Source organism: Octopus sinensis, linkage group LG4 (genome assembly GCF_006345805.1).
Source record: "Octopus sinensis linkage group LG4, ASM634580v1, whole genome shotgun sequence".
In the NCBI taxonomy this organism is placed as follows: domain Eukaryota; kingdom Metazoa; phylum Mollusca; class Cephalopoda; order Octopoda; family Octopodidae; genus Octopus; species Octopus sinensis.
The window spans coordinates 57,540,372-57,565,946 of NC_043000.1; the positions used below are offsets into that span (position 1 = coordinate 57,540,372).

General features: G+C 33.3%; 2 protein-coding genes across 3 annotated transcripts in view; one reads left to right on the forward strand and one right to left on the reverse strand.

The window, feature by feature from the left end:
• Positions 1-25,575, reverse strand: part of LOC115210329 (regulator of MON1-CCZ1 complex) — a 106,996-nt gene that overhangs the window by 24,554 nt on the left and 56,867 nt on the right. The window lies entirely within an intron of this gene.
• On the forward strand, positions 6,931-25,448 carry LOC115210331. The gene is made up of 2 exons (XM_029778865.2): positions 6,931-7,981; positions 21,547-25,448. The coding sequence occupies exon 2, from the start codon at positions 21,692-21,694 to the stop codon at positions 22,604-22,606; it is 915 nt and encodes a 304-aa protein (XP_029634725.1). The 5' UTR covers positions 6,931-7,981; positions 21,547-21,691; the 3' UTR covers positions 22,607-25,448.

Here is a 25,575-nt window from a genome sequence, read left to right on the forward strand (position 1 = left end):
TAACCGAAGAGATGGTGTTGTGGATTTCCACTTTGGCATCTGAAACTCAGAGTTTTATCTTGACTACCGAGTAATGTAACATATTGTATAGATAAATTTCCTCTATTTACATAATATTGAGGTCTCTTTCTTTCTTTTGTTATCTTACCGTTTTATCAATATATATATATATATATATATATATACCTATATATATACATATACCATTTTTTCACACTGTCTCTGATGAAGGGATATATAAAATGTATATATATATATATATACACACACAACATATATATATATATATATATATATACATATACCTATATATATACGTATACCTATATATATATATATATCTACACACATATATATACACACATAAATATATATATATATACACATATATATATGTACACATATATACATGTACACATATATACACACACACATATATATATACATATATACACACACACATATATATATACATGTTAAATGCTCAAAGTGCAAGAGTGGAGAAGCGGCCAGCAGCTGATAAAGGGTCATTCTTAGTGCTGTTTGTCTTGTTTTCCATTTGTGTCTTTTGTTGTTTGAGAGAATAGCTTGTGTTCCATGTGCTCATGTTTCATATCTTTTTGTTGTATGTGTTTCATGACGTCCTGTGCCCCATATGCTTTTATATATATGTATAGAAGTATGTACATATACGTATGTATATATAAATGCATATATATTATGTATATATGGATATATATACACACATATATATATATATTATTTATGGATATAAACATATATATACACACATATATATATTATGTTTGGATATAAACATATATATACACACATATATATTATGTTTGGATATAAACATATATATACACACATATATATATTATGTTTGGATATAAACATATATATACACACATATATATATATATTATGTTTGGATATAAACATATATATACACACATATATATATATTATGTTTGGATGTAAACATATATATACACACATATATATACATTAGTTTGGATATAAACATATATTACACACATATATATACATTATGTTTGGATATAAACATATATACATACACACACAGATATATATATATTATATAATATATTTATATATATATATTATTTTATATAATATATATATTATGTGGATATAAACATATATATATTATTTATGTATACACACACACACACACACACACATATATATATATTATTTATGTATACACACACACCACACACTATATATATATTATGTATACACACACACACCACACACATAATATTATATATATATATATATATATATATATATGCATATATATACTGCAAACAGACAGAAGGGAAAGGAGCTGTGGTGGAGTTGCTGCATATATCTGTGATGACCTTACACCCCAGTTCTTACTGTCATACTCAAATTCAGTATTTGACACTCTAATTGTATACATAAGACAACACAGTATAGTCAAATGCAATACATATTGCCCACTGGATGTTCCAAACCACATAGGCAACTTTGAAGATTGCCTCACAAGAATTAAAGAAATCCTCATGTAACTGGAACACCACGTGAGCGTATTTCTTATGAGTGATTTCAGTAACATCAGAACCTTCGCTGATGATTCCAAGCTACAGGTCATCAATGGCGTGGATGACCGAATAAGTCTTCAGTCAGACCTACTGGCTGTTGTCCGATGGGCGGAAAGGAACAACATGTTGCTAAACGAAGACAAATTCGAACTGATCCACTTTGGAAGGGAGGATGCTCTGAGACTCCCATACTCCCTTCCTACTGGAGAAATTCTCATGGCGTCTAACAACATCAGAGACTTGGGAGTAACAGTGGACAACAACATAAGCTGGGCTACACATATAAGCAGCAAAGTTGACATGGCCCGCAGAATGTGTTCCTGGATTCTCAGAACCCTCAAGTCGAGAGATTCCCACACCATTATCCTTCTCTTCTCCACTTTTGCCCGACCCCACCTTGAATACTGCTGTCCACTGTGGTCTCCCTACACAAAACAAAATATTATGAGAATTGAAGCTCCCCAAAGGTCAATCACAAAAAAGATAGATGGCATGTCAGACCTCGACTACTGGGGTAGATTAGAGAAGCTGAAACTGTATTCACTCCAACGACGCCGTGAATGCTACATTATCTGTATGATGTGGAAAATATTCCATAAGCACTGTCCGAATGATGTTAGCATCATCTTCAAAATACATCCAAGGCTTGGACCACGTGCCATCCGTCCACAACAAAAATCTAAATCGCATCACATAACGACAATACGGCACAATTATTTCACCTCAATTAGACCCGCACTCTTCAACATTACACCAGGACATGTCAAAACAGAAACTGACCACACAAAATTCAAGAAGTCTTTGGACAAATTCCTTCAAACAGACCCGGACAAACCACCCACACCCGGATATGTCACCGCAAACAATAACTCTCTGCTCGAATGGGCCTTGGTGCCCAAATCCTGAATTGAAAGACTTCGCCAGGTGGTGCTGTTAAGTCAGACATGGCCTGGGCCAATACTGGCCAAAACCTTTCTAAGTTATACATATATATATATATACATGCATATATATATACATACATATATATATATACATATATAATATTAATTAGAGACAAAACCACTATTTTGCAAATCAAACAAAGAAAGACTTAATCCAATACATAAAAAAATTTTAATATAAAGTAAATAAAATAAAATAAAATAAAATATATATACATATATATATATATATATATATATATATATACCGGAGTAAACACATAAATGTGAAACAAGGTGGAAAAAAGAGTACTCAAATACCAGTGGTAGAGTAATATGCTTTATTTTAAGCAGCAGAAAATTCAACAAAATCTGTTACAGATTTTGTTGAATTTTCTGCTGCTTAAAATAAAGTATATATATATATATATATATACATATATATATACATATATATACATACATATATATACATATATATATACATACATATATATACATATATATACATACATATATATACATACATATATATTATATATTATATACATACATATATATATATATACATACATATATATACATATATATACATACATATATATACATACATATATATATAATATATACATACATATATATATATATATACATATATATATATACATATATATATATATATATACATATATACATATATATATACATATATCATCATCATTTAGCGTCCGTTTTCCATGCTAGCATGGGTTGGACGGTTCAACTGGGGTCTGTGAAGCTGGAAGGCTTCATCAGGCCCAGTCGGATCTGGCAGTGTTTCTACGGCTGGATGCCATTCCTAACGCCATATACATATATATGTATATACATATATATATATACATATATATATACATACATATATATATATACATATATTTATACATATATACATATATATATACATACATATATATATACATACACACATACATATATATATACATACATGTATACATACATATATACTCATACATACATATATACACATACATATATATATACATTTATATACATATACATACATACACACACACACATATATATATATATACATTTATATACATACATATACATACATACACACACACATACACACACACACATATATATATATACATTTATATACATACATATACATACATACACACACACATACACACACACACATATATATATATATACATTTATATACATACATATACATACATACACACACACACATATATATATATATATATGAAAGAGGATTTGAAAATGCAATTTTAAAGATTGTCAAAAGTAACACGTAAAAGCTTTGTTAAGCTTTTACATGTTACTTTTGACAATCTGCTTCTAAAAAAGTGAAACTGATCAAGTGAATAAACATCTTTGAAATTTGCATTTTCAAACCTTCTTTCATATATAATTCCACTCGTGCGGTACCTTACAACTTCACTTTGTTACATATACACACACACACACATATGCATAGATATATATACATATACACAGCTAAAACAGATGTGTCAAAACGTCCCATACCCCTTCATTGAATTTACCAAAGGAAAAGGCTGTTGACTTGTGCTGATACAGCATGGCAACCAGTATTCTCACAGGTGTTGCTGTTGTCAGACTGCAAAGAGCCTGAACAAATATCACAAGACATCTTGCTAGACTCTCTAACAGTTCTGACAATCCAGTGCCTTGAACTGTTACTTCTTTGAATCAACCCAAAAGGATGAAAGGCAAAACTGATTTCAGTGTGATCTGAACTCAGAACATAGAGAGTCAGAATATATATTATGAGATATGGGATACTCTATCCAATACTTTAAACAAATGCCAATCTGCCATCTTTAGGTGTCTTTAACCATTTAGCATTAAAATTACTCAGTCAAATGTGATGCTTATTTATTCACATTGTTTTCAATTAATCATGTAGCTTCAAGACCTTAATGATCCGATTGTTTATGTACTTTTTAAAATGACATTGTAGAGTAGATATGAGAAGCTGGATGTGGCTAGTTTGAACATAAACCAGATGGAATATTTGGGCCAGATTTGTCTGGTTTAAATGCAAAAGGGTTAGGAGAGTGCTTTCTGCTGTGAGCATTTTGATCACATTTCCAGCCTTATTATGATAACCCAGCAATGGTTTCTTCCACTTTACTGTTTAACCCCTTCGATTAAACCCATACCCCGCAAAAGAAAAATAAACAATAGCAATAAACCACAATCACATGAGTCTTAGCAATAAAACAAGATAATAAATATTCATCCAAGAACATGTGGCTTGGTTATTTCAGTATCAAATTTAGATGTTCCCCACCAACGTTATAAAAACTGTCACTTCTATATATATACAGTGTATACTTCCATCATTATTCATTGTAATCTTAGCATAGTCATTTATACTATAGCATTATATTCGACTTATAAAGTCTTGCTCTACAGGTTAGAAACATCTCAGGTTTTACCTCTGTATATTAATATAATAAGAACAACAAAATTCGAATTACACTTTATCGTTTGACCTCAAATCAGCCCTGATCGAGATCTATGATAAAAGGCATTTCAATTCGACTATCTTTCGATATACAGCATTCAATGCATAACCTCTTCCATCTTTTTTTTTAAGGCACGGTTGGGTGTACAGAAATCACTCGCCATAGCGCGGTTCACCTATTGCGCCCTCAGTACATCGCGGGTTTCTGTGGCCAATAGGTATTTATATTTTTGTTTAGATTTTAATTATTTGTGGCAAAATAAAGCATTTTCACGCCTAAAAATTAATAAAATAAATTCAAATTATAAAAATAATAAAAAAAGACATACAGTACAGTACTGTTTCTACTTCGCGGATTTTCACCTATTGTTTTCGAACCTAACACCCGCGATAGTCGAGGAATTACTGCATTTTAAAGATTTGGCTGATATTTCTAGCAGGTCGGGGTGACCATATGAGTATATTTACACACACACACACAACACTTACCAGGTGTGTGTGTGTGTGAGTGAGTGAGTGTGCGTGCTTGCGCGCTAGCGCCCGCGTGTCTAAACAAAACACGACAGGTTTTGCAGTAAAAAGAAATCGAAGAAACTAAGTGACGTGGATTGTAAGAAAACGCTCCTTTTCCAGTACGTTTACTTATTTCCCTCCTACGTTTCTCTTTCAAACACTCGCACGCGACTATAAAATAAATGTAACACGATACAATGAAAATAAATTGAAAGCTTATGTTTTTTTTTTTGTTTGTTTTTCAAGAGGTCGACTACTTTCTCTTCGTAAACAGATGGTTATTACCACAGCAAAGTCATCCAATATCTAATATGCATGCCACCACCATCACTGAATGGTCGTCAAGTACAAAACGGCAATCTTACGAAACATACACAGAAAAAAATTTTAAACGTAATTACGCAAAAGTACACTGAAGAAATGTGCGATGGTTCGATTTACAGCGAGGCGCATTTATCTTCTTCTTTTTTTTTTATATATATATATGGATCTTTTCGGTTTGAAAGGCAGTTTTTAACATAATTTCTAGGTAACTAAAAAATTTTAAACTTCGCATACTGGTAGAATGTGTTTATAAAACATCTTTTTCTCTTGGCTTTATTGAGAAAATTCTATGGTTTGTAAGATATTTGTTGTTGTTTTTCTTCAATTTCTGCAATTTCAACCAATCAATTACGTGTATTGAGGTAAGAAACATTCTGTGCCGTATGAATATGTCCCTCGTTTAAGAAACAGATTGGGTTTATTTACATTTCAGAAGAAAAAAAGATACCTTTCTCCACCCCTAACCCTAAAATAGATTGAAATGCAATAGATCGATACTAGGGTCATAATTATGGGTGACAATTCCATATGACACCGCAAGAAAAAACTGCCGTTCAAACCGAAAAGATCCATATTTTCTTCTCTACAATTACTTTTCAAGTGGAACTTGAAAAAGTTGAGGGATTAGCCAAAGAGGAAAGTATTAAGAGGATCAAAACTATTTGTAGCAGTAGAGGGCAGAAAGCTGAGATGCCACACACATAATAATAATAATAATAATAATAATAACAACAACAACAACAACACTCAGTGAGCACAAACCACCGCCAAGGCAACACCAACGTCTCAACGATTAGCCAGAGATGATTTTAAAAATGAGAATATCTGAAATAAACTCGACTGCTCTCACAAACGAGAATACTAAAAATGAACCCGACCGCTCTCAGAATTAAGTTTAAAAAAAAAAAAAATCCAGAATCCTTCTCCGGTACCGGATCGATCCCCAAATCTAACCAGTTCGTGCCAGTCACGATGCCAAACATCCCTGAAAGTTTCATCCGAATCCATCCAGTGGTTCTTGAGATATATTGTACATGGACAAACAAACGTGACTGAAAAACAATACCTCCGCATTTGCTAAAACGGAGGTAATAATCCTTTCTACTATAGGCACAAAGCATGACATCTCGGGGGAGGTGGCTAATCGATTATATCGACTCCGAAAGGATGAGAGGCAAATTCGAACTCAAAATGTAACCACGAGCGAAATATCGCTAAGCATTTCGTCCAGGGCGCTAACGATTCTGCCAATAAAATCATACTGGTGTCGATTAAATTTTCCCCCGACGAATAAAGGACAATTTCTCATAGGCGAAGGACAAAGAAAAAGATATTACGAAAAATCAAAACAAAAAACTGTTCCCCTCTCTCACACACAATCGTATATTATGATAGTGAGCGTTCAATTGTTCGATCAACTAAACTACACACTTATTAAAATTGCACGTAAAAAGTTGAGTATTTTACCGGGACGTGTACCCTTAACGTAACTCTTGAGCAGAAACAAAATAGCAGTGAGCGATAAGATCGCACCTTTAGATTACTTTTGACAGTTTCTGTCTACCCAATTTCATTCACAAAGTCTGGGCTAAAGATACTTGCCCAAGACTTCACGGTAGGATCGAACCTGAAGCCTAGTGATTGAAAACCGGAGCTTCTTAATCATTCAACCACGCTGCATTAACTAACTACAATACATTTTCTACTGACTTGATTATTTTCACTTCACGTTTTATTGATTTTTTTTTTTTTTTGCATAGGCGCAAGGCCTGAACAAACTTAACATTAAATGAAAGCACATACTTTGAAAATGTAACTGGTTTCAATTTTAACCTTTGTTCTGGTGACCTAGTTGCGTGAACCAACCAAGACATAAATTAAGAAGGACTGTATATAGACAGTGATGCTGTTTTCACAGGTAGCAGATGAGTAGCTTTCCGCTAGAAAGTCACACGGACTCTTTGAGCAGAGGGATAAACGCATTTTTAGCAGTGTTATACTTCTGTCGCCCTTCTCCCACTGTTTTTTCTTCTTTTTCTTAACTTCATACAAACAACCCCGAAAGGAAAGTTCGCAGGAGTCAAAAAGTAGTAAATTACGTAAGTTTGCTTCGAAGCATTTTTCTTACCATTTTTGTTTTATTTTTAATACTTTCTCATAAAAAAAAAAAGAAGCATGTCAGAGAAATGGGAAATATTTTGGGTTCGTGCGAGGAAAAACGATAGTTGTGTTTATTATATTAGAAACTAACTGCATTAAATGGTGAAAACATTTAGGTACCTATAAATTGTTGCAAAGTTGCTAATATATTTTCCTAATAATTCTTTTTCTTAAAAGATTTCAAACCTTCAGTTCAAACTAAAACAAAGTAAAAAGGAATAAATTAACTAAATGATTAAATAAATCTGCATAACTGCATATTTACCCATGATTACCCCTTTATAATTAATTATAAAAATTAGTAAGATTTCACCGAAAATCTCCAGAAAAGTTTGTTGTTTGTTTAGCTCCAAGTCAACCACGATTGAATAGACCTGTGATCAAAAGCGTTCCAGTTACGAATATCAGTACACCCCCACCACCACCAGACTTCATGTACATAATAGTGCATTATCAAATGCAGTCTCGGGTATAAATCGTTTTTAAGACAGTAGATTGTGGTTTAAGGGGAATTCTGAAATTTGGCTGCAGTTTCTAGAAGCCGTGTACAAGACTTCTTTATTGGATCACATGTTGAAAGTATTCTGTTATATTCCTTAATACCAGAAGGTACTGGAATACAATATTTAAATATAAAGGCTATACTGCTAACTCTCAATAGTAACGCTAAAATAAGCAAGAATTCGTCCACTGATAATTTATAGCGACTTTTTGTTACGCATGTCTGCAACCGCGAAAAAGTGACAATCAAAGAAAAGAAATAAGTGCTAATTCCTCTCCTCTCCGTGCATATATGGATTGGCAAATTCATTAGGTTTCTTCTTGGGCCTCCTATATATCTTCTGTTTGTCAGTGTAATATAATCAACAATTTAAGTTATAAATATACACACATACACATTATATATATATATATATACACATTATATATATATATATATATATATATACTATTTAAGAAGAGCGGTCCCGGTCTCGGGTACTTGCGCATCCGTGCTAGCTAGTCGTGACTAGTCGATCCTTCGTGTTTTTGTGTTTTATTTACTTTGCTAGGTAGTCGTTGAAGGATCGACTAGTCACGACTAGCTTGCGCAGGTGCGCGCACCGGGACCACACTTCTTAAATAGTACCATATATATATATTGCAATAAATAGTTTTGTAAACACTACTTTTGTTGTTTAGCCATAGGTCAGCTTTCAACCAGCTGCCCTATGATCAAAAGTATTCCAGTTGTGACGATCCCTTCCCCCACTATCACTGTGTCTAATTCATATTTCTTTATTGCCCACAAGGGGCTAAACATAGAGGGGACAAACAAGTACAGACAAATGGATTAAGTCGATTACATCGACCCCAGTGCGTAACTAGTACTTAGTTTATCGACCCCAAAAGGATGAAAGGCAAAGTCGACCTCGGCGGAATTTGAACTCAGAACATAACGGCAAACGAAATACGGCTACGCATTTCGCCCGGCGTGCTAACGTTTCTGCCAGCTCAGAGGTCCCAAACCTCCGGGTCGTACAGAAAGAACAAGTATTTTTTTCCCTTTATTTTTTTATTAACTATCGCAGTCTGTAAGGTGTTTTTGCAAAACATGTAATATATATGTAATAATTAGATTATATATTATGCATTTTATTGTTTTGTTATGTGACCCCACTGGTGCGTGGTGGGAGAAAGGTTGAGGACCGTTGGTCTAAGGATGTAATTTGAGGTGAATTTGACCAAGCGGAACATTTTTAATACCAGTGGTAGAATTTTACAAGTATTTTAACAATCTGTTGGGGAAAGCATTTGTATAAATGTCTCTCTAATTTTATAATGCAAGCATAAATTTCTCTCTGATTTTATAAATTCATTACTAAAATTAATTATTTATAAAATTACTATTAAGTTTACATGTACTTGTTTGACAAGTAATTAAAGTACTAAAGGCAATTAAATATTAATAGATTATCTATGAACTTTACTAATTCATAGACAATCAACTTAAATTATATTTTCGAGTACTTCATCAGTAAACCATTTCAGATTTATATTTGGGCGAAATTTCGGCCGCAAACTAAGTACTTCCCACGAGTTTTCCCATAGAAACTACACGTTGGTTTCCATATCATTTACTAGCAGTATAACCCGGCCTTGCCCGGGATTAAGTTACGATTATTAAGCTAATCAAGTTCTTTATTTCAAACCAAACTAAGTAATATAGACGTCAAATTTGGGCGAAATCCGTTGAAAATAGTTATATTATATATATTTCTCAACAAAACACTTTTTTACTCGGCGTAAAATAAAAACAAAACTCTTTCGCACCCAAAGTAATGTGTGAGAGAGAGAGAGGGGGGGGAAGATGAACGATTTAAAATAAATATATTGTAATTATGATTATAAAATATAGTGTGCCTTTCAAAAACAAAAAACAAAACATTTTACATTTTATTTTTTTATGAACGTAGTCACTTTCTCTCTCTCTTTCTCACTTTGTCTTTCCCATGAAACTCTCTGTCTCTTTCTTCCACTTTTCTTTATCTTACTTTTTTTTTTGTTAGACGCCATCAAAAACGCAATGGCTGATATTTGTTATGGTTAAAAATGGTTGAAAATAGATTTTTACCCTATCCGCGGGTGCCTCGGGAAAAAAATAAGTTGACAAAACCCAGATAGGGTGTTGACACATGTCCTCCTAAAATTTGAGCGACATACGCGCTAATTTGTGGACGTGCATAAATTACAATCACGTACACACACATCCTCCCTTTTATAGATATGATAGAAAACAATTGTCATCGAAATGCAAAGAGAAGGTTAATTTGAATGCTTTGCACCCCAAAGAAAGCTATGCTTTTAACTATGTAATTTTTTAGAGTTAAAGTTAAAATTAAATAACAATTTACAAAGTAAGTTAAGAATTGCTAATGACAACAATGAAATTGTCAAAATCAATGATTTTTCTTTTTGGCGGAATTCTGGTTTAAGCATCACCCACATAACTTTCATAATTTCTTTTATTTTTTTGTAATTTTCACAAAACTTTTGTGAATTTGTGTTCTACACACAGAAATTGATACAATTATGTAAAAAAAAAAAGTGTGATTTAAAGGCCATATTGCTGTTACTTTTAGCACATCTCATAACCACCTGACACCCTCCTCGTTTCTTTGTCACTGACATGCATTACTATTTTCCAATATTTTTCTCCCTATAAACACATTTAATGGACGGATAATGCACTCAAGAATGGCCCATTGCTGGGATCTAAGCAAAAAATTTGGACTCTCTGTATTTTAACCTCTGATTAAAAAAACAGGTATTCAAAAAAGAGCGGAACTTTTAAGGTTTATGGTAGGAGGGGGAGTGGTTAAAAAATTTTTTTTTCATAATCGTATGAATTCCCGCGTGTAGAACACAAATTCGCAAAAATTTTTTGAAAATTCTAAAACATAAAAAAGCCGTGAGGGGTTTTATGGGGTGCTTAAACCAGAATTCCATTTTTTTTTTTTTTACCCCCACTGAATATATATTATTAGATTCAGATTAGATAGATGTAAAAGGTATGTCTTTTTGAGCCCCTTCCTATATCATTTGTCCTTTGGCCTAGTGGTTAGGGTGTTACACTCACGATCACTAGACTGTGGGTTTGATTCCTGAACTTGGCAGTGTGCTGTGCTCCAGAGCAAAACACTGTAAATGGGTAACTCTGCGATGGAATAGCCTTCAGATCAAGGGGGAATGTTGGGCTGCTCGCCCAACCAGCAAGGTGACATTATTCAAAAGCTAAAATAATGTAAAGCGCACTGTGACTAGCGATGTATAGCAACATCCAATAGTCTGGTCGATACTGTGATATTTATATATTCACACGCATGCACACACACCAGGCATCTTTCAGTTTCTGCCTACCAAATCCATTCATGGAGCTTTGGTTGGCCCAAAAACTCAAGGTGCCACACAGTGGGACTGAACCTGAAACCATGTAGTTGGGAAGAAAACTTCTTAACCACATAGCCATGACCACACTAACCAACATGCCTGCGCATACGCACGTGTGTGTGTGTGTGAGAGAGAGCATGGCTGTGTAGCCATGAAGTCTGCTTCAGAAGAACCTGATTCTGGGTTTGACTATAGCTTCAGGTTGAGCAATACCTTCTAAGTGGAATTTCATAGATGGAAGCTATTTAAATGCCCACTGTATGTGTGCGTGTGCGATTTGCTTATGTTAGTTTTCCTTTATGTACTTTAACTGAGCAGTTTCACAATATGGGGTTGATAAAAGTACAGGACTGGAATTTCAGGAGACAATATGGTTAACTAAACATTTAAAGCTAGTGCAATGACAAAAACCAATAAAATATATATATCTTAAAATATATGTCTCATTTATTCAATGACTCAGTTCTCTCACAAACACACAGACACATGCAAGATAGAACAAAGGGCAGTGAGTAAATCCTTTTAATGCATCAAGACATTACACAATATATGTGAAAATGGCTTTATATATAGAGGGGACTGATAAACAAGTATTTATATATTCACATGAATTCCAGTATAACTGACCTACATACTAATTCTATCTGAAGGTGTTGTGTGTACTTTAACTGAGCAGTCTCACAATATGGGATTGATAAAGTAGAGGACTGGAATTTCAGGAGACAATATGGTTAACTAAACATTTAAAGCTAGTGCAATGACAAAAACCAATAAAATATCTTAAAATATATGTCCCATTTATTCAATGACTCAGTTCTCTCACACACACACAAACACACATGCAAGATAGAACACAGGGCAGTGAGAAAATCCTTTTAATGCATCAAGACATTACTTACACATTATGTGTGAAAATGGCTTTATTTCTAGAGGGAACTGGTAAACAAGTATTTATATATTCACATGAATTCCAGTATAACTGACCTACACACTAATTCTACTTAAAGGTGTTTGTGTGGACTGAAGTAAATGTTATTATATGAACACTGGCAATTATTATATCAATACTGGCAAATACACACCGTGACATTTACTCTTAAGAAAATATTTTAGCTAACACTTATCAATAAAGAAGGCTAACATTAATTTTCTATAACAGTCACCTTAGAGAACAATGACTGAATTAAAAATGTGACATTTAAAAATGCTTAGTTGTGAATCCTTGTAGTAAGTGAACAACTGATCAATTGACTCATTGTTCACATAATGCCAGGTACAACAATGACTGGAATTGACTTAAAAAAAAAAACTATACAAAGAGATAATAAACATGTAGATGATGAGAAATAATTTTAAAATAGAAAATGCCATTGCATATGTTTGAACACTGAGTTTGAACGTTTCCATAATATTGATGGAATTTGGGGTTGTGGGTCACATTTTAGGTAAGACCTACTATTGGGATGTACTTCCCTTAAGAAATAAACTTGAGGAGATATGAGTCCAAACAAAACAACCTGACGGTTTACACTGCCTCCTATTGTTTAGAAAGTGTGCGTGGCTACTTTACCCTAAAGTAATTAAAATTAATGAAATAATAAATAACCATGGAAGTAGTAGTTTGAAAGTTAAATATCTTTCTCAAAGCCCATATTGGTGATTAAACACAAACAACTGGCCATTAATTTCATCAACACCAATATCCAATTGAATTGGCCATCTATAACCCTGCAAATTCATGCTTGTAACTGAATCAATATGAATTCATAGAATAGTTATTTCAATTCAAATTCAGTTCTCATATACAAGACTAAATATGACCACGCAGAGCTTCCCAGATATACTATGTCACAACTAGAAAAAAATCCACATCATGCAATCTGGCATACAGTGTTTTATTTTTGTTGGCATGGGAGCAATAAAACAATGCAGACAATGCATTTTTCCACTGTCCTATCTGATTCTGTAATCTACATTCTTGTGGTGACCTCACTGGAGATGGGCAAAGTGAATTTGGGCAATGCAATAGTTGCTCTTCTTCTACACTTATATCTCTTGTGATGTGCTTTCAAATAATGAGGCTATTGATGTTGATACTTCTTTTTGTATGTTAATATGAACTGGGTGGAAGGGATAGTGTTGTAGGTGTATATAAGTAGTAAGAAGCAATTTTACATGTAATGGCATGTCCTGAGAGGGGTTTGGTGTAACAACAATTATGCTCCTTGCATTTCCAGGTGACCTTTTAATTTTGGATATTTTAATTTTGTGTTGTCTCACATGTTACCTGTGAACAGAAGCCTCCACATAGTTGCTTTGTCAACAAGAATTAGCAACTAAATTTACATCTAAATACTTCTACTCTCAACCACTTACAGTAGGCTTGGTGTATATATTATAACACTTAATATATTAACAGTTTGCTCTAAACCATATTTTTAATTTAGTGATGGTTTCCCTAGAAAGGTAACCTTAAGCATGGTGTATAAAGAAGCTGAATCTTATCTTTCAATAATAAACAAATAAAAAATATAAATGAAAATCTAAAGCTTCAGTTTTTGAAAATATACTAAGATCAGACAGATTTTTGTATTTTTCTTGATTTAGTAGTATTTATTTTAGTTATCTTCACCATATACAATTTTATTTTGAATAGAGTAGAAATGCATAACTTTTATACATTATACAATCTAAAAAATATATTATTTAACAAAGTGAAACCATCTCAAATGTTAGAACCATTTAAACTGAAAAGTATAATAAGGATTGATACAAACAATAAAGATTTCAGAAATTATGTTCTTTTCCAGTGGAAAGTGAGAGAAAAGCATTTTTGTTTATTTTAGTTTTAATTTCCCATCAGAACCAGTATAATTTTCTAAATACACTTTTAACAAATATTGGCTTTAGCATGCTTTTGAAAAACTTGTATATCTATTTACACACCTGAGTAAAGAATTTTATAAAAATAACAAGTATATTTATTCGATATGCCTATAAGTGCTGTGGGGTATATCGTTACATCAAACTGTTTGAAGCAGATAGAAATGAAATAAATAAAGCAAAAATGAAAAAAAAAGTTTTTCAAAACAGCTTTGTTGCCTTTGAAATGGGGAAAACACCTATTCAAAGTCATTATAATCAATAAAAACGACTATGTCAACAAAGTCATCCTCATACCAACATCACGCAATTCAAGCTATCTCCTTGTTTAAGCATACTGCAGTAGTGCTTAAACAGTGTTAACCACATAACCCATTCTGATCTAACAAGAAGCTTGTATCTGGACACTTGGTTGGCTAGAAATGGAAACAGATTGCCCTCAAATCATACCTACTGTCTTAACCCTTTTGATACTAGCCTGCCTAAAACAACAACAAAGTTATTTTACAAAACTTTTCGTTATTTTCAAAATAAATTGAAAGAGAGGTAGTATATTTCAACAGCAAAAGGGTCAAATAAGGAAAGAACATGAAATAATATGAATCCCCCCCAAAATTTGGAGTGGTCATGTTTGGAATGCCTTTGATTGTAAGTCTACACAATAAAAGCTGAGTCTGGGATTAACAACAACAGAAGCCTCTCTATATGATTTAACAGTAATTCAAATCTTAGTCATATCATCATCATCATCATCATCGTTTAACATCCGCTTTCCATGCTAGCATGGGTTGGACGGTTTTGACTGAGGGCTGGAGAACCAGATGGCTGCCCCAGGTTCCAGTCTTGATTTGGCAGAGTTTCTACAGCTGGATGCCCTTCCTAACGCCAATATTATTTGAATTAACAGAAGGAAATATATTTGAACTGAACATGCTACAAAAGTTTATCTAGATTAGAAAAATATGGCAAATTCATTAGAATAATAATTATTTCTAACAAAAGAACAAATTAATTAAAACAACTGCTTCTAACAAAAGAAAAAATAATTAAAATGGGACTGCCACATTAGGTTGGCAAAAAATTGTTACTTTTAAGTGCTGCTACTGAATATCTCTTGTTGAGAGATTTAGGAACAGCAAAATAATAATTGTTTCTAACTAAAAAACAAATTAATTAAAACAACTGCTTCCAACAAAAGAATAAATTAATCAAAATGGGACTGCCACATTAGGTTGGCAAAAAATTGTTACTTTGAAGTGCTGCTACTGAATATCTCTCGTTGAGATATTTGGGAACAAAAAAATAATAATTGTTTCTAACAAAAGAACAATTTCGAGGAGGGGGTTAGTTGATGAAATGAGCCTTAGTACTTGACTGGTACTGTTTTAATGGAAAACTGAAATTGACCTAGGCAGGAACATAGGGAGCTGAAAGATTCAGAACATAGGGAGCTGAAAGAAATACAGCAATGGCGTTTTCTCTAATGCTTTAATGATTCTGCCAGTTCACCACCCTAAATAATAATAATAACAATAATCTTTTCTACAATAGGCACAAGGTCCGAAACTTTGCGGAAGGGGGCTAGTCGATTGCATTGACCCCCACTCTCAGTACTTGACTAGTACTTATTTTATTAACCCTGAAAGGATGAAAAGAAAAGTTGACCTCAGTGGAATTTGAACTCAGAATGTAAAGAAGAATCAAAAGCCACTGAGCATTCTGCTCAGCATGCTAACGATTCTGTCAGCTCATGAAATAACAACAACAACAACCATTAAGATGTTAAAGCCAAAGCAGAAAAAACACCTTCATAGGAAGAAGTAAATAAAATATAACACACACAATAAGAAACAACATAAATATATTCCCTGGAGAACAAACCATTGAAATTACCTACAATTTAGCAGAAATAAATAATGTTGATCTGACAGAACTTGAAGAAAAAATTAATGAATGGCTCTGAGTCCAAAATATGGACATGAAGGAATGCAGTGACCTTCCTCAGATTTGCAATAGTAACAAAAAATGTCAAAATAATCTATCAGGCAGACATGGCCCTTAAGACTATTATAAATGAGTTTGTCTATGCTGCTGCTGCTATAGTCTGCACCAAAATGTGTGACATAAAACTAAAAAATAAAGTGGTAAATAAAAAAGAAAAACAAGAAAAAAATTCAAGAAACAAATCAATGCTCTCTGATAAGATATAGTAATACTGAAAAACTTAAGCAATAGCCATAACATAAAACTAGAAAGATAATGAAAAAAATATAAATTAAAGTCTAAACACCAGTTTGCTGAAGTGATGGGGAAGATAAAACAAGCGCTCGCCAAAACTGCACAATTACACCATTTTGAAAAATAATCCAAGATAACATTGTTTCCAAATAAGCCAAGGAATTTCTATAGGCACATTAGTTTGGTTTTCCTTTTGAGTCAAACTGACTCATAAGGGCCAGTTTCCTGGTTTCCATGGCAATAATATTCCCCACTTGGACAGGTCACTGGTCCATCGCAGGATTACTTATTTTTGCCAGGTGAGTGGACTGGAGCAATATGAAATGAAGTGTTTTGCTCAAGAACACAACGTGTCATCTGGTCCAGGAACCAAATTCACAATCTCATGATCTAAAAGCTCAATACCCTAACCACTAAGACATGTACCTCTACTATGGGCACATTAGAAAGAGCACAATCAAAATAGAATCTCTCTTACCTCAGAATTCTGGAGTAAAATTCGGACAGATGAGAAGAAGCATAACTGTGATATCCCATGGATTTTCAGACAAAACAAAATACAGCTTATAGAAGAGCAGATATGGGAAGAGATCAGTGAAGATGTCAGACTTACACTGAAAACGTCTAGTAAATGGATATCACTTGGTAAGGTCAAGATCCCAAACTATTGACTTAAGTATCTTTACTAATTTGCATAAAATGCTAACTTATTGCATTAACAATGTAATTATGAAGGAACCACAAATGACCCCAATGGTATCACTTCTTTTGCTCCCTCAAAATGAGGAAACAAAAATCCCTAAGAACTACAGACCCATAACATACCTTTCAAAAGTGTACAAGATTCTTACTTCTGCCCTAATGGAATGCATGTATGCATTCCACATCATCAACATTTACCCTAATGAACCAAAAAGGCTGTAAATGTGGGCCATTTGGATGGTGGAGTCCACTGTTAATTAACAAAATGATTCTTGATGACTGCCACAACAAGAAAAAACATCTTTTAGTGACCTGGACAGACTACACAAAATGCACAGATGGATTACTGGAATGCTCGGAGATATTCAAAATTTCATCAATAAATCAGGATTTTTTTTTATCTAACATCATGACATTAATTCCACAGACACAACAAATGCAATCTTTGGAGAAGTTAATATTAATTGTGGAATCTTTCAAGAAGACTCATTACCTCCTTTGCCATTCTATTTAGCACTGTATCCCCTAGACCCTGAATGAAACAAATTATGGTTACAAGATGTATGGAAAACCCATCAATTATCTTCTCTACATGAATGACTTGCAAAAATTGATCGACAACTGCAAGCATTCCTTCACATAATCAAACAATTTAGTGATATCAAAATAGAATTTGGGCTTGACAAATGCGCCAAGGCTGCATTTGGTAAGGGAAAACTATAAAATACATGCAACGTCACCCTAGAGATACTAAAATAAAGAATTAGAACCTGAGGGCAGTTATAAGTATCTAAGCGTCTGTAAAGGAGATGGAATTAAAAACTAAATAATGAGAGAAAAGATAAGCAAGGAGTGCTATCGTAGAGTAAGAGTTATCCTGAGTTGAGTGTCAAAAACAAAATTGAGGCCATAAACATACAGACTATGCTTGTAACCATATACTAATTCAATGTTATAAACTGGTCTACCTTTGCGGTCAAAATCTGAAAGCTGATAACAATCCATCACCACAAAGTAGAGACAGACTGAATAGATCTTCCAAGAAAAGAAGGCAGTTAGGAAGTGAATACAATCTCAAATATCATCGAAAATTGCAACCACAAAGCTCTCAGCCTACCTGCAACAAGCAAATGACTGGATGTAAAGCATGACGATAACAAAAAATTGCACTCATTGAAGGAAAACACAAAAATATACCTTCAAGAAATGCAGCTAGATGAATCAGTGTCCAAAGAAAATGTGTCCCCAACTGACAAGGCAAAACAAATAAAAAATATAGCCAAACAAACCAGCCTTCAATACACTAAGGAGAAATGGAGGCAAAAAACCACTGCATGGCAAATACCCAATTAAAGTCAGGAACCTTCATGTAGACCAAACCCTTACCCATCAGTGGGGTTGACATGCTCTGGTCTCAAACCAGAAAATGAAGACTGTATTATTCCTGCTCAGGATTAATGCCTTCCAACTAATGAATTATTAAAGTAATATTCTGAAACATGAAAGCAATCCATCATGATGTGTATGCTGAGAACATTCAGAGAGACAACTGATTGCATAATCTCTGGATGCTTGTAAAGACATGACTGGGTGGCTCAGTACATCCACTGATCAATATACTGCACATGCAACCTCTCACACTAAGATAATAGGTGGGAACACAAGCTGCCACAAGTTGTTCAGAATGAAGAAGTTACTGCCTTTTGGAATTTCAGAGTTCTGACTGTTTGGGAAATACAGACAATCTTTTGATTGATGTTGCAGTCCCAGCTGACAAAAAAAAAAAAAAACAACTCTGAAAACATTTGAGAAATTGAGCACATATAAGACCTTGGAGATTAAAATCAGAAGAATGTGGCATCTCAAAGCAACAGTATTACCTATTGCTACCAGGGCGTTGGAAGGAGATCAAAAGGAGCAAACAAATATGTAGTCCAAATTCCTGGTGAATTGCAAAAGATCATACTTATGGGTACATCACATATTTTATGTAAATTCCTTTCTTGTAAATGCAATCTTACTCATTCAGTATTATTAATTTTTTCTCTAACACACAAGTATTAGTTTTTTCAATTGCATGGCATTTCATCTCTTAGCATCTTTAGATGTAAAATCTCATTGTCTCTTGACATCTCTGGTTCAGAATCAGGTGCAGCTTGTATAAGTAAAGCCAAAACACAACCTATTATAGGCACAAGGCCTGAAATTTGGTGAGATAGAGTAAGTCAATTACATTGACTCCAGTGTTTCACTGGTACTTAATTTATCGACCCTGAAACAATGAAAGCAAAGTCAACTTTGGTGGAATTTGAACTCAGAACATAAAGATGGATGAAATGCCGCTAAGCATTTTCCCTGGTATGCTAATGATTCAGTCAGCTCATTGCCTTAATAACAATAATCCTTTCTACGATAGGTACAAGGCCTAACATTTTGGGGGAAGGGCTAAGTCAATTACACTGACCCCAGTGTTTCACTGGTACCTAATTTATCAATCCCAAAAGAATGAAAGGCAAAGTCAACCTTAACAGAATTTTAACTCTGAACGTATCGATGGACGAAATGCCACTATGCATTTCCCCTGGCATGCTAATGATTCTGCCAGCTTGCCACCTTAAGAGTTGCCAGCAGATGACTGCAGAGAATTGAACACTGTATCTCTCTGATGCCAGCTGTACCATTCAGCTAAGCAGCCTCTGACAAAAGTCAAAACATAATAATGATAATAATAATCAGCATCATTGTTTTAACATGTTGGCATGGATGGACAAGACTTCTCCAAGCAGTATTCTGCAGCTGGATGCCCTTTGAGCCGTCATCCTTGCTTTTCAATTATGGTATCTCTTATTTTATTGTGTTAAAGATTTTGACTGTCATCGGTTTTCTTCAACAGTTAAGGACACATAATAACAAGCAGAATAATATTATAGATAATTATCAGAAATCATCATCAGTATTATTATTAAAGTTTTTAAAATGTCTCAAAGCCAAAGAAGGAATTTCTTTGACTTGCTACAAATAGCAGCCAATGTTCATTCAAATCAAATAGTTTCAGTAAAGATATAACATTAATTTTTGTTTCAATAAATATGAGGTAAGAAGGATACAATGACCAGTTACTAACATACAACAAAACACAAGCCAATATTGGAATCTCTACTTAGTCACTCAGTTAACTAAAAAGAGCAATCAAATACTTCAATCACACCCTACTATGTTAAAAAAAATGAAGGAATTTGGAGTGTTTTTGATCACTGATCAGCTCAATTAGGGCTGATATGGGGCTAAATAGGAACACCAACAATATAACAGAAAACCTTCTGTAGGTGTGGGCTCATTTTTGTGTCATTACTTCTATTATAAAGACTAGTAGAAAGACTGCCCTCCAGGCAGTTTTTCTGCTAGTCAAATCTGGAGTGTGTGTGTTTATATTACAGAGACAGTATGTGTGTGAGTTTGTGTGTTTATATTAGAGAGATAGAGTCTGTGTGAGAGAGAGAGACAGAGCATTGCAAACAATGAATGAACTAGACATTCAATAAACTTCAGAAATCAAAATTACAGGAAATTTCTGGGAACATGAATTTATAAAAAAATTTCTCCATCATAATATAGATAGAAGATAGATAATATAGATAGATATTAAAAATTAAAATATGCCTTTTGACTCATAATGAAATTTTGAAAGCTACTTAGCTTCCTCTTACAATACACAATATTACAAAACTGAATTTTGTTTTTTATTTTGCAGAAAATTTGGAAGAATGAAAAAAAGAAAATGCAAGCACTAAAGTAGATATCAATATAAAAACTCAACATCTTTTAGCAGATACAGTCCAAGTATTTCCAAGAGGCCTTGCAGTATAATTTGATTCCTCATCATTAGACTATTCAACATGTTGATCCAAAGAATTATCAAAAACTATGAATACCTGCATCACAGACTGTTGCGGATATCCATTATTCTAAATCTCTTGGTGCAGATGCTTGTTGTCAACTACCAGTTGGTATATTACAAAGAAACACCGACATATTGGTGTCTGCTGATAGCAGATAGTATATACTTAGCTCTGTTTATTGTTCATATTCACTTTACCTATAAAAAACATTTTGAAGGCTATGAGTTACCAAATCATGAGTTTAAACAAAATTTTCCCTTTGGACCACTCACTTGGGTGATTTATGCAATGGTTTTATCAAGTAAACTGATAGTGGTTTTCACTTCCTTTGCAGCAGAGATGGAAGATGAAACTGGAATCTATAGTGCAAATGCACTGAGAGCTATGTTTGGTCTGACAGCAGTTGTATTCTTCTTGCTGCTGATGTCTCACGTACATCACACTACACCTGATAGACTGAAAACATTTATATATACAGTTGGAGCTACAGTGCCTATAGATTTATTAGATACAATGGATATTATGGAGTTATTGTATGAAGAAGAAAAAACAAGACGAATATCAGAAGGTATGGTATATATGATATTGGTGATAATCGTTGTCAATCTAATGATACCAATGTTCCCATGTACCATTCTCTATATTCAAGAGTTTGGAAGTAAACATATTTTTGTACATTTAATGATTGCGCAAAAAGTGGTCCAAATTTTTATCATTAACTTACTGTTCATGTCCATTCGACTGATTCTGTGGCAACAATTTGGTGAAGGATTTTCAGCTTTCATTATTAAAAATATCTTAGTTATGGGAATATTATCATATGATCTGTTTCGTATTTGTAAAGAAAAGGCAGAGGATGAACAGAGGGAAGAACCAGTAGTTAATTACAAAGAAGGAGAAGTCCATATGTAATCTCTGCCCATCACTAAGTATATTTCATTGATTGCTTGCTTTCAAACAGAAAAAGCTTGATTTTCCTTCTTGAAAAAGAATTATCTGTGACTGTTATTTTAAATTGCCTGCTTTCTTAATAATATGCGTTACTTAGATATATCCTCTTTCTCCATTAAAAGTCTCAAACAAAAAAATCTATCATTCATACACATGAAATCACACAAACAAGATACTAAGGTGTCATGATTGAAAGCGAGTTACTTTAAATGTGTCCTCCTTTAAATAACTTCACGTCTCATAATACTTTCACCATGTAAGTAATTGAATTAATGTTTGGTGTTCTGGGTTGAAGAGTAAAAGAAATCTGTAACTTGGATTTAAACCAGCCATTTCTGGCCAAAATATTCTACTTGTTTTATGTTCAAACTGGTCACCTACTTTACAATATCATTCTGAAAATTAACAATTACTTCATCAAAATTTCAAAGCTACAAGATAATGCATGATTAGTTCAAAAGAATGTGAATAAATAAACCTTCCCTTTGACAGAATATTGTGAATGCTAAATGGTTAAAGAACTACTGCAAGATGAGATATTGAAAACAAAGATACACATGACTCAACAAGAATTGAATTGGCACCTTTCATAATAACACAGAAAAGAAATGTTAACCAGGAAGATACAGTTAGGCATCTACTTCATGAATATAAACAGAGAAAGTAATATGAGAGCTATAAATTACTTGTGACATTGCAATAGAAAATTCATCTTATGCAAATATAAAAGACATTATTAGTGTTGCTGTTCCAAAATAACAGTACCACAATAATTTCCTAAAATGATTGGAGAAGAGAATCGTATAAAAAGCTACTCATGGGAATGACTGCCTCTGCTGGAAAAAAACCCCAAAGATATCAGAGTGGCAATGAATAATGCAACCAGAGTTTTAAATATAAGGAATACTAGCAGGAATACTGCTGCTATCTTATGAGATAGTGAAGAGAATATAAATTGTTGCAAAGGGATCTGACAAAAATGCTATATCTGAAGCTAAGGAGGAGAATTGCAAATTATTGCAAAATTGCAGTTACTGTACAATTACTGAAATCAATGTCTAAATTCATGTTGATGCTAAAGAAGAGAATCATAATTTTTCATGTAGCAAAAAAAAAAGACAAAGGAAAAACTTTCAAAGATTTTAAGTGTTACTGAAACATTATAAACCAACAGTTGGGAAGGAAAAAATGAAATATGATTCTCAAGTGACTTCTTCCTCTTCTTCACACACATCTCATCATTATCCATTACACAAAGATTTGTATGCCACTACCCTATAAAATATAACCCTTTGAAAATGTATTGCTGAATACTCATATATCAAATAACATTGCCATGATATCTCAAAACAAATATTAACATATAGTTCGTGATTGGATTTTACATACAGCTTCCAAAGATTTCAACACATTTCAGTAACTTTCCCAAAATGTTTAACAAATAACTAATGTAGTTTTAATTAGATGTCCTTGAAATTAGTTTACACTGTGATAAACTTGCATGTTCAGATAATCATAAAGGATTCTGTAACAAATCTTATTGTTTTATAACCCACAAATATGGAAATACACACTGGTTTAGTGAGAAATACTAAGTCAAACTTCAACATTAACTGAGCATAGAAAGAAAGGAGCACGATACAACTTTGTGTCTTGGAAAACAACATACAATCAAAAGAATTAAACTATATGTTTATCACAGAATAAACTGACATTTAAAAGAAAATGTGGTATATCACTGTTATATTTACTATAGACAATATTAATGCATGGTTGTAAAACAAGTTCAAATCGTGTTTATACAGAGATTTGCTTAAAATATATTTCAAAATCGCCTTTGATATTGCATGTACACTAAATCCATTTACAACTGTAACAAAAGTATTTGCAGAAGGTGAATCCTAAGTAAACAATGGAGAAAGATTTTCTTTCAGGTTATTTACTAAAGACTATGACTTCTTGAATAATCAAAGGATCTAGTTCATGAGAAGTTTTCAGTCAGATAAACATCGAATCAATTTTGTAAAATCAGTTTCTCCTCTACAACCTATTTATTATTTTGGAAAGAATTTTATATTTATCACAGTTGTTAAAAACACAGAGCCGAAGATACAGCAGAAAAGAAATGTGAATAATAAAGAATTTTTGTAATGCTTCTGAATTTTGTTTCTGTTCCTCGAGAGTGAGATAGACTTCACAGATTAGAGAACAGAAATAAGAAGAAGAGATTTATGTAGTAGCAGAGACAAGTCACTGAGAGTATATGGCTGGATAAAGTGATGTGCTTGGACTATATTGTGGAGTGAAAGATTGACAAGCAAATAGATTGCTTTGTGTTTTTTGTATTTTTGTTGGGGAAGGGATGTTAGGTTAGTAACTGTTAAGGCTCAAAAGAGGGACCTTAACCCTGAGCAAAATGTGAGGTCATTGCAGGTCATGTGGTTTAGCATTAGGAACATTATCATTACAAGTTTTTTTTTTTATGCTACCATGTCTCAGATGAGTCTTCAGTTAACTTCTGATATAAGGGTAAAGTAAATACAAGGTTTCTAGCAGCTACACAGGGTAAACAATTTGATAGTAAATCAACTTAGATTGTTTAGCATCTATTTTCAGCTACACAAACAATGCTAGCCATAGCAAAGCCTTAAAGAATTGTGTTTTGTTGGGCAGAGCATAATGTTTCAACTAACAGCGGCTATCATTGTAAGTTCACATACACTGTCTGCCCTGGATAAATTCTTAAGTGAATTTTTATTTTAGTATGATAAACTATGATCTTTTTAATAAATAAATAAAAGCAGCCATTTTGCTTCCATTATCCATTCACATCACACTGCAATAAACTTCTTATGTCAACCCTTCTAAGAGAGTTTGTTTTCTATTTCATTCAATTTATGGTTCAAAACTCTTCACATTAGTTTATTTAC